The sequence below is a fragment of the Empidonax traillii genome, unplaced genomic scaffold (assembly GCF_003031625.1).
Source record: "Empidonax traillii isolate 1590-97213 ecotype Southwest subspecies unplaced genomic scaffold, ASM303162v1 scaffold540:size480560, whole genome shotgun sequence".
Taxonomy (NCBI): domain Eukaryota; kingdom Metazoa; phylum Chordata; class Aves; order Passeriformes; family Tyrannidae; genus Empidonax; species Empidonax traillii.
The window spans coordinates 1-10,407 of NW_020955733.1; the positions used below are offsets into that span (position 1 = coordinate 1).

General features: G+C 59.4%; 1 protein-coding gene across 1 annotated transcript; it reads right to left on the bottom strand.

Moving 5' to 3' along the window:
* Positions 1-18: 18 nt before the first annotated feature.
* ZNF703 (zinc finger protein 703) lies at positions 19-2,176 on the bottom strand. The gene is made up of 2 exons (XM_027897379.1): positions 1,964-2,176; positions 19-1,533 (listed from the first exon to the last, which is right to left on the bottom strand). Exons 1-2 carry the CDS (start codon positions 2,174-2,176, stop codon positions 154-156), a joined length of 1,593 nt encoding a protein of 530 aa, XP_027753180.1. The 3' UTR covers positions 19-153.
* Positions 2,177-10,407: the final 8,231 nt, after the last annotated feature.

Here is a 10,407-nt window from a genome sequence, read left to right on the forward strand (position 1 = left end):
TTTTTTTTTTTCTTTTTTTTGGACACAGACTTTTGCATACCATTGATTCATTGGTGTATAATGCACTTATATTCCCAGCTTTAAGCTAACATACAGTAATAAATACAGAGTCCAAGGAGGGCGCGGGGGGCTTGGGGCTCGGGAGCCGTGGGGTTACTGATATCCCAGTGCAGAAGCTGACGTGAGTCTTTGGCCGTAGAGCGCGTACGGGGAATAGTAAGGTCCGGCGGCCGGCAAGGAGGGCACGGGCAGGGCGCCGGCCGTGGGCAAGTGGCTCTTGCCGTAGGGGTGGTACCTGTTTAGTCCCAAAGTGTGTGGGCTCCTCAAGGAGAGCGAGGCGGGCAACGTGTTGGGGCTCCCGGGGGCGGCGGGCGGGAGGTGGAGGTGGCAGGAGGCCGCGGAGCCCAGCCCGGAGGTAGGGTAACCCGCCAAGAGTTTCTCGGCCCCCGGCAGGGCCGTGTGGGTCCGTAGGTGGGTGAGCAGCTCCTCCGAGGTGGCAAACCTCTTGTCGCAGGGTCCGCTGGCAGACACCCAGTTGCATATGTGGGGCAGGGGGTCGTTCTGCAGCATGAAGCCGTAGGTGTAGAGGGGGTGGCCGGGCAGGCTGGGGGTGCCGCTGGAGGACAGCGTGGTGTGCACCGAGTGCAGGGGGTGCGTGGGGTACACCAAGGGGTATCCGCTCTTCAGGCTGCCGGGGTCGTGCACGCAGCTGGAGCAGTTGCTGGAGCCCAGGTGCGAGGCGCTGTGGTAGCTCAGGCAATAGGGGTCCCGGCATAATCCCTGCATGAAGGAGGGCGGCGAGGCCCCGGTGAGCGGGCTGGAGCTGGGCGGCTTGCCCGGCAGCCCCAGCGCCCCCGGCAGCTGGCTGCCCACCAGCCCCGGCTTGGTGGGGTCCAGCCCGGGCACGAACTGGGACGGGTAGCCGGCATAGGCGCCGACGATGGAGCCGTGGTAGCCGATGCTGGAGGGTGGCAGCGGGAAGACCGAGTGGCCCGGCTTGTAGGGCGACACCGGGGCCACATGGCCGGCGGGCGGCAGGGCGGGGGGCTCCGACTTGCGGCCCGAGGGGGGCTCTCCGTGCGCCCCGGGCTCCACCGCCCCGCGCCCCAGCCCCCCGCCCGTCCCCTCGGGGCTGGGCTTGCCTCCCTCGGGCTCCTTCTTCTCCTCGGCGCCCTTGGGGTCGGGGTGCTGCGGCGAGGCCCCGCGGGAGCCGCCGGGCGAGGCGGCGGCGTGCGGGGGGAACGGCGGGCACGCGGCGCTGGGCACCCGAAAACCGGCCTTGTCGGCGCCGCCGCCGTCCTTGCGCGGCTCCGCGCCGCCCTTCGAGTAGGGCTTGAAGCTGGACTTGTCCTCGGCTGGCGCGTCCCCGCTGCCCGGCGGCTTCAGCGCGGCGGGGCGGGCGGTGGGCTCCTTCTCGGCGGCGGGCGCGGCGGCGGCCACGGCGTTCAGCTTGGAGGAGGGCGGCGGGTCGGGCTTCCCGATCTGCGAGCAGGTCTGGGCCAGCAGCGCCAGCGGGCTCTTCTTGGCGTCCAGCTGCGGGCGGAGCGGAGCCGGTCAGGGGGGGGGGACCCCGACGGCGCCCCCGCATCGGCCTCACCCCCCACCCCCCAAAACCCCGGGGCTGGGCCCGGCGCCGAGCCAGGGCGCGGGGATGGGGGGAACGGGGCGAGGGGACGCGCCCGGCCGGGGAGAAGGACCGGGTGGGAAGCCGGGGGGGGAGCGAGGCTGCGGCTGCGGCGGCGGGGAGGGAAGGAGCGGGGGCCGCCGGGCAGGGCAGAGTCCGGCCGGAGAACCGGGAGCGCCGAGCCGGGAGAGCCGGGCTGCGAAGAGCCCGGCCGGGAGAACCGAGAGCGCCGAGCCGGGAGCGCCGGGCGGGGAAGAGCCCGGCCGGGAGAACCGGGAGCGCCGGGCGGGGGGGAGAGCCGGGGGTCCGAGCCGCGGTCGGGGGGCGGCGGGCACTGACCTCGATGGGGCTGACGGGCGTGGAGGAGAGCGGCTGGAGGTACTCGGGGTGCAGGAGGTGGCCGCCGTGGGCGCTGAGCATCTTCAGGACGCGGATGGGCAGCCGGCTGGCCTGGCGCAGCGGGTCGGCGGGGGGCGGCCGGGGCGACGGGGCGGCCGCGGCTCCGCGGCTCGGCGGGGTCCTCGGCCGGGGCCCGCCGGGAGCGCCGCTCATTTGGGGCGGGGGAAGGGGGGGGGTGCCCGGGCTCCGCGGGGCCGGGCCGGGCCGGGCGGGCGGCGGAGCGGCGGCGGCGGCGGCCCCGGCGAGACGAAGCCCTTCCCCGGCCCCACCGACACGTCAAATAGCCCCGATGGCGGCCGCGCTCCGAGGGGGCCGGCGCCGCGCACCAATCCGCGCCCGGCCGGGCCCCCGGGGCGGGGAGAGCCGCCGGTGGGGGGGGCGAGCCGCCGCCGCTCCGCCGCCACCGCCCCGCGCCGCCGCGCGGGGGAGAACCGCGGCACCGGCCCGGGAGCAGCCCCGCGGCTGCGGGGCTCGGGGGGCACGGCACGGCATGGCACGGAATGGCAGAGCTTGGCACGGAATGGCACGGCACTGCTGGCACAGCTTGGCATGGCATGACATGGCATGGCACGGCACTGCTGGCACAACTTGGCATGGCATGGCATGGCACAGCACTGCTGGCACAGCTTGGCATGGCATGGCACTGCTGGCACAACTTGGCATGGCATGGCATGGCACGGCACTGCTGGCACAGCTTGGCATGGCATGGCATGGCATGGCATGGCATGGCATGGCATGACTGGCACTGCTAGCATGGCATGGCTCAGCTGGCATGGCGTGGTGCCACTAACACATCTTACAACAGCATCACGGAGCACGGCTGGCTTGGCTTGGTGTGGCATGGCACGGCTCAGCTGACATGGCACTGCTGGCACAGCTTAGGATGGCACAGCATGGCTCATGTTAGCATGGCATGGTTTGCCTGCCATGGCATGGCTTAGTTGAGATCAGCCTGGCACAGCTTGGCACGGCACAGCTCAGCACCCCTTCTGCAATGGCTCCAGCACCCAAACCTGCACCCAGTGCCCGTGCCCTGATACCACCCTGACCCCCACCCCTGCACCCAGCAGCTGTACCCTGTCCCAGTGCCAGCCAGGTGGGGGCTGATCTTAACTCAGGGCCCTCACAAAGTGGCAATTCCCTTATGAACCTACAACACCCCTTTTTTCCCCATGCATTTTCTCCTTTCTTTGGTTTACCAAGTCTTAAAAATCTTCCTGTGCCAGTGCAGGCTGCTGTGTAACTAATTAACTTCCAACAATTAACTTCCTATTTCTAGTTACCTTGTCCAGACATCTTTGAATTAAATTCACAGACCCCTGGGGCTCCACTCATAGGGGGCTGAGAATCCCCCATCCCACCTAGCTCAGCCAGGCTCTATCCATGAGGCACCAAGACACATGGATAAATCCTGGAGCTTTCCCAAGCAATGTCCCACCTGTGGGACTGCGGGGTCCTGGTGGGGCAGGAGCTGCTCCCTTGGTTCTCCTGGGCTTCAGGTGGGAGCTGGTGGGAGAACGGGAGGCTTGGGGAGAGATGTGCAATGGGATGGGCATGTGGACTCACAGGAGAAAATTCTGGGAACCAGGATGGGGTGAGAACTGAGAACCTTTTGCCTGGAGAAAGGCGATGTGGGGGCTGGGTGCCCGTTTCAGCCCCACATCTGCCCTCCGTGGGCTTGGATTTCAGGCCTCTCCTGCCTACCCAGCGAGGGAGGAGAGAAAGAGGGGGGGAGACAGACACCTCTAATAAATCATATTAACTCCTGACAGATGCTTTATGTTCCAACAATGTTCCTATTATTAAGTTCATGTGGCCAACCCTCTCCAAGCCCACTGCTCCGAGTTCTGGGAAAAAAGGCTTTGCTGGATTTCCCCAGCAAGCGCTGGCATTGCCCTGGCGCAGCCCGACGTTGAGTCCTGCCTCTCCAACCACTATCAATCACTCCCAGGGTCGGACCTGTCAATTTCCCCTCTTTGTGAGGCTTTTTTCTTCTCTTTTTTTCCACCCCCTTCCCAAAGCTGACCGCAAGATTGATTCAATCCGGACAGCGGGATGTAAGCGGAGAGGCACTGCCGTTCAAAAGAGCCATTCAAGGAAGGAGGAAACAGTAAAAAAAAAAAAAACACCCTTTCCTCAAAGTCACTCGAGTTGTTTGCCAACAACAACACGGCCCTAACAGAGCAACCCAAAATCAGGTGGGACAAGTGCGTAAGGGCAGCGGCGACGCCGGAGCGGAGCGAGGGTGAGGAGCAGAGATACCTCCAGGGCTGTGTTTGTCCTTCCCCAAACCTCAGGTCCTTCCCAAGGCCTGATCCTGCCCCCGTGCTTGGCACGCAGAGACCTTTTCTGGACCCGCTTGTGTTTGCTGGATTAAAGCTCCATCAAAGGGACCTTGTGGATAATGATGGATCCCAATGCCCTTCCCGGCGCCGGCGAGATCCTTCCCTGTAAAACCCATGTGGGGCCTGTTTTTATTAAAGAGAACAGTAACCAGAGGGGAGAAAATTAAAATTCCCTGTTCCATGTCCCGTTCTGCTCCATGACAAGCCCCTCTCTGCTCAGAGATTGCACAAGGGTTGTTCAAATAAGAGCAGTGAGACCCTTGCCCAGTAAAAATAACACTGGCACCAAAGGGAAAACAAAATATTTGGAGTAGAAGCAAAGCCAAAGAAGACCAGAAGCCTCAGGGAGTGCTTTCAGCCATGACTGATGATGTTTTCGTCCCTAAGCAGGACTTGCCCCACCTGGGCTGCCGTTAAGGAGGTTTGATTTTTGCCAAGGCCTGAAGGTGCCCATGGGCTCTGACGTCTTTGAGAGCTGAGAGGCGAGGCTGGGGAAAAGGGAATTGAGTTTTTCTCTAAGTCCAAGGTCTTCCAGTAACTTTGGCATGACTCTGAGCAGGGTGGCACACAGTGGGAGTGCCTCTCTTTCCATGGGCCCTTCCCACCTTGTCCCACTGGCTCTGAGGGGGCAGAAAGGTGCGTCCCAGAGGAAGGGTCAGACCGGGCACCAGGTGTTTGGGAAGAGTGAGGAAAAGCCAGCTGGGAAATGAGTGATGTGCAGGGAGGGCTGGAAACCCCTGCACTCCCAGCCCTGCCTGTGGAACTGCCCCTGGTGATGGATAGGATGGCACTCTGGACTTCCAGGAATCTGCTTTTTCGAGGCCCCATTGCACAAACGACACAGAAACGTGGACTGCACCAAAATAAAGTGCTTTCCCTGGGGAGTCCAGGGCGTCTCTTTACCCACCTGCTCTGCAGCTGGGGTCAGTGCAGGTTTATCTGTGCCTCGGTGCTTGCTGTGCACCTGCCATTTCGCAGGTAAATCCCCCCTGCCCACCCTGCAGCCCCTCCAGCTGCTCCGTGGAAGCAGAACCTCCAGAGTCAGCATTTTCCCTGCCCAGCTCCATCCCCGAGTCCCTCCGCTCCTCACGCCAGCCCAGGCCTCGCTTTTAGCTGCAGAACAAGTGCATAAAAATGATCTTATTTATTACAGGAGACATGTTTTAAAACAACTGACAAAATTGCAAGATGTAAAACGACAAGCAAGTGCTTTTTCTTTTTTAAGCCCGTATAGACTCCTGGCAATGATAAAAATAGTGTTTTCTTTTTTAAAGTTGGAATTAATCTTTCTTTCCAAAGCAATCATGTAGCAGGAAAAGCAGGAAGACACTTGGATATTAACTGATACTCGCTGGTGATGGTTAGTTATGGAATGGCCGGGACTTGCTTCCCTCTGCAGAGCCATTAAAGTTACAAACATTAAAGCAAAAAAAAAAAAAAAAAAAAAAAGGTGAAGGGTTTTTTTTTCCCCCCCCCTCCCCTGTTCCCTTGATGTGTGACTAACAGCTGCTTTTCTGTGTGACAAATCAGTGGGGTCTTCCTGTTGTTGATGTAATGAAGCTGTTTCCTGGTGGGAAATTCTGCGGGATAAATTGCAGGAGGGGGAGGAGAACATCCCACACTCACCGAAGGGCTGTGGAGGGCGGGGAGGGAGCTCCTGGCTGGGGGAGGGGGGTCACAGTCACTTAACTAAGGCGTTTTGGGGGTTTTGCCTCTAAATCTCCGCGTTTTTGGTCGCTGCCATCAGGGTGTGTTCATTTAGTCCTCAGACACCCACAAAAAAAAAAAAAAATCACCTTTACCCCCAGCTTCCTTTTTTTTTTCTTTGCCAGTGTTAGTTAATTAAACTATGCAAATTAAACCAACTTAATTTCTCTAATATCGGGGCTGGAGCCTCAAACCCTTCGGTGCAGCTCATCTGGCACGTTCGTCACAGAAGATGTTTGGAGCAACTCTAATAAAAATGAAAAAGGCTGTAAATCAAGTTTAATTTATTCATTTTCTGTATGGTATGAAAGCATGCCAAAATCAGATTATTTATGAGCCCTTCATAACAATAGGCATTTTTATTGGTTGCAAATGACAAAAGGGGTTCTCAGAGGGATTTTTTTCTTCTTTTAAATTTTTTGAATGCCTTTTCAGAAACATTTATTTTTTTGGACTCTATGATCTCAAAGAAAAATATTTAATCATTGATACAGTAAAAATAATTTATATTTTGATACTGAAAAACACATCAGTCTTTAAAACATAAATAGACAGAGCTAATCCAGCCCAAAGGCTTGGGTGAACGGTACCCCACAGGTTAGAGGAAAAGGCTGTGATTTATACCCACATCCTTAAATTTCCCATTAAGAACATAATCCCCCATAAGTCTTTCACGAAACGTCTGAGCCGCTGAGGTTTGGTTTTGCTTTTGCTTTTCCAGCCCCTTTTTTGGTCGATGGGTGCACACACGTGCTCTGCACACGCAGTCACACACGTGTGCCCCTGCACTTGCCTCAAGGTGACTTTCTTTGCCCATCCAAGGCTAATTCACAAAATCTCGGTGAGTCCTTATGGGAAGTCCTGCCATGTGGGGCAGGTAACCCACCCTGACACCCCAAATCACTCATAAACCAGCTCTTGGTTGGTTCTACCTCCACTTTGCAGCTCGCTTACACCATTTAAGTCCATTTTGTGGCCCAGAGGTGGGTTTGGTGATGGGCACGTGCCACACAGCCAGGGCAGGTACTCACTGACCACCTGGACCAGCCTGGGATGCTCCTGTTGCTGTCAGGGTGGTGCCCTCTGAGGCTGCCACCCCGCTGGCTCTGGGGATGGCACTGAGGTCTCAGGGATGCACCAGACACCCCCAGACCTGCAAGGAGCCTGTGGCAACCTGAGGACAAAGTCCCTCCTCTCCTTTAGGAGGGGAATTACCCAGAGCATCCCCAAAGCCCCAGGACCTGAGGAAGAGGTGGATCAAGGGCAGCCCGGGGATGAGATGAGGTGCAAGGGGCAGTGTCTCCAGAGTGGAGGGTGCCCTCTTGGCCACAGCATCCTGGGCATCATGGCCAACATCAACCTGGCAGCAGGAGAGGCAATGGTACCCCAAAAGTCCTTGTGGACAAAAGCCTGGCTGGGCTGTGCAGGGTTTGGCTTTGCTGGAGGGCTCTGGGTAGGGAGAAGCACCTTCTCCTGCAGGAACAGGAGCTTTCTCTGTGCCCGGCCTGGCCCCGGCCTGAGAACGAAACAGGAAAAAAGAAAAACCACCAAGAAGAGAAAAGAGGGAACCCCCTCCCCGGGAGAATTAGCATCCAGGATCTGTCAGTCACTGGGAGCTTTTGGTAAAAGGGGCCCCTTGTCAACCTCTGCCTTTGATGTGACTGGGACGGAGGTGCTCAATTAAAAGCCTATCAGTCTGTAAGTAAATCAACGCCTATCAGGCTTGTCACATCAAACAAACGATTATTGCACGAACCCGCCCACCCCATTAATCTGGCTGTTCCTTCTTGACAGCTCAGGGTCAGGGCACTGTAAATCCTGCACTGGATTGCAGCCACCTGGAGCAGGATTAAAGCAGCCCCGCAGCATGTGCTGCTGCACCCAATCACTGCCAGGGGCACCCGTGGGGTCTGGGGTCCCCCACCAGAGCTCCGCTCTGCCAGGTCACAGCCGGTGGCACGGGTGGTGTGGCGGTGCCATGTGGGCGCTGTGGTGAGCTCTGGGTGGTGCTGGCCCCAGGGATGCTCAGTGGTGGGCGAGGGATAGCTCAGCACCCTGCACAGGGGGTGCTGGGTGGATCCCACTGACACCTGTGACCAGGGCAGGGATTGACCCTGGGGGGGCTCTGGGTACCTCCCAGGGTGAAAGGAACCAACAGGATGGGGGTTCAGCTGCTCCTTGGGTCTGGATTAGCAGCAGCAGTCCCAGGGAAAACAGGGTGTTCCCATCAGGTCACTCAAGGTGAAGGAAACTGGGGGGCTCCTGCATGGTGTGGATGCACAGAGCCTTGGCAGAGGGGTGTTGGAGCGCAGGGCTGGGCTGGCAGGAGGGTGCTGGGGCTGGGGAGGCACTGGAGCCATCGCTCCGGGAACAAGCAGCTCTATTCAAGGGCAGGCAGAAGCCAAACTTCCCTGAAAAGCCTCAGTGCTGCGGAGGGAGCAGCCTCGGGGCAGCCAGAGCTTGTGATTGCTGCACACCGGGCACAGGCCCCTCGTGAAGGGAAAGCCGGGTCTCAGATCACATGAGGGCTGTGCCACGGAGTGTGGGAGTGGGGAGAGCCCTGGGGAGGCTGCAGCTGGGGTTTTGAGGAGGGGCTCAGTGACCCCGTCCCACTGAGGGCTCTGCTGTCCCCGTGCCCTGATGGGGATGGGATCTGTCCTTCTCTGGGGCTGTGGGGGGCACAGGGGCACTCATTGCCCAGGAGCATCCCCTGGGCGACTGGTGACCAGAGGCCACATCCACATCCCCACAGCAGCAGCCAGAGACTGTGCAGGGGGGAGGGACTGTGCTCCCCTTCTGCCCAGGCCTATTATTAGCACTTTCCCTCTCCCGCCGAGCCTGGCGCCTGGTAATGCAGCTCTGGCTCGCTCTGACGGCGCAGCCCTGAGCTGGGGCTGCCCTCCCGTGCCAAGGACGGCCCTGAGGGCTCAGGGAGCTCACCCTGCAGCCCCGGGCTGGGTATTGGGGGTGCCGCAGGGGCAGCATCCCCAGGGCTGCCCTCCCTGCCTCAGTTTCCCCGTTTGCAGGGTCAGGGGTGTCTGCGAGCACCGAGGCATCCCCGAAAGCAGAGGAGGCCCAGCAGAGCACAGCTGATGTGCCCATCCCTGCCCATCCCACTCGTGTGGGAAGGGGGCAGCTGGTGCCAGCAGAGGTGACACCAAACAGGAGGCAGACTCTCCCAGCACCACGTTTGACACGGTGACACCACATCTGTGCCGATAAGCGGCGTCGCCCCGGCGGGGAGAGCCATCGCCCCTCGCCCTGCTCCTCACACCCACCTCATCAAGCAACACCTGCTTGCTCCAGGAGATAAACCCCACCGTGTCCCCTGTGTCCCCACCACGTCCCCACTGTGCCCAGCTGGCTCTGCCTATCCCCAGACCTGTGGTGGGAGATACAGGAGCTGGCAGGGAAAGGAAATTCCCCTCTCTGTCACCCACTGTCCCGTCCCAGGATGGGGAGAAGTGCCTGGGGTGCACGACCAGGGGGATCTGGCCCTGCGGAGTTTATCTCCCACACAGGATCAATGCTGAGTTTAAGTAAGGTTTATTGGTATCCGTAATTTAACATGACATATTTCTAACACGAATTACTCTGAGATCATCATGTGCATAAAATATGACAGGAATCTTTTAAGTGCAAGCATAGTTCTCAGTTAATTTAATAACTGAGATGGAAAATGGAATAGCATTAAATTTAATATTTTACATAATGCTCCTACACTTCCTTCACTTGCTGCTGGCATCATTTGTTTTTCCTTCTTCCTCATTTACAGGCCACTCAGCCCAAATTGTCCTGGAGCCTGGCCAGGGAAGGGGGGGCTGACCCCCTGAAGGGCCACAATGAGCCCCCAGAGCAGCCAGAGCTGCTCCCACATCTCCTCCATCCCGTGGAAAGACGATGGGATGCTCTGGGAGCCCCCTGACCTTCACTCCCCACAGAGGGGGTTCCTCGCTGGGTACCTGTGTGGTGGCCCCTCCTGCAAACCCCCAGACCTGAACCATCCACGGTCAGACAAACCCCCCTGGAGGGGGCCAGGGGGGTGTGAAGCCCCTGGGACACCCTTCCCGGGGCAGCAGCTGCTGCTCCATGCCAGGTTTTGTGCTGGCCGCGGGATTTGGGAGCCTGTGCATTGCAGAGGGGATCGATACAGCTCTTAGCCTTGTCCCTTCCTATTGAGCCTCGGCCGTGATTTAAGGGGCTCCGGTGACGCGGCGCTGCTGCTGCCGACAAGGTGTTAACACCGATCCGGAGGGGCTGGGGCTGCGAGGAGCTGCCAGGGCTGGCAGGATCCGTCCCTCAAGCCTGACCTGCCGTCACTCAGAGGGTCCC

What these genes read in the sequence shown, in the direction of transcription:
- ZNF703 (XM_027897379.1), bottom strand. Translation starts at nt 2,176, where the DNA reads ATGAGCGGCGCTCCCGGCGGGCCCCGGCCGAGGACCCCGCCGAGCCGC. An exon ending in CGCCCGTCAGCCCCATCGAG is followed by an intron (nt 1,534 to 1,963) that starts GTCAGTGCCCGC and finishes CTCCGCCCGCAG; the next exon opens with CTGGACGCCAAGAAGAGCCC.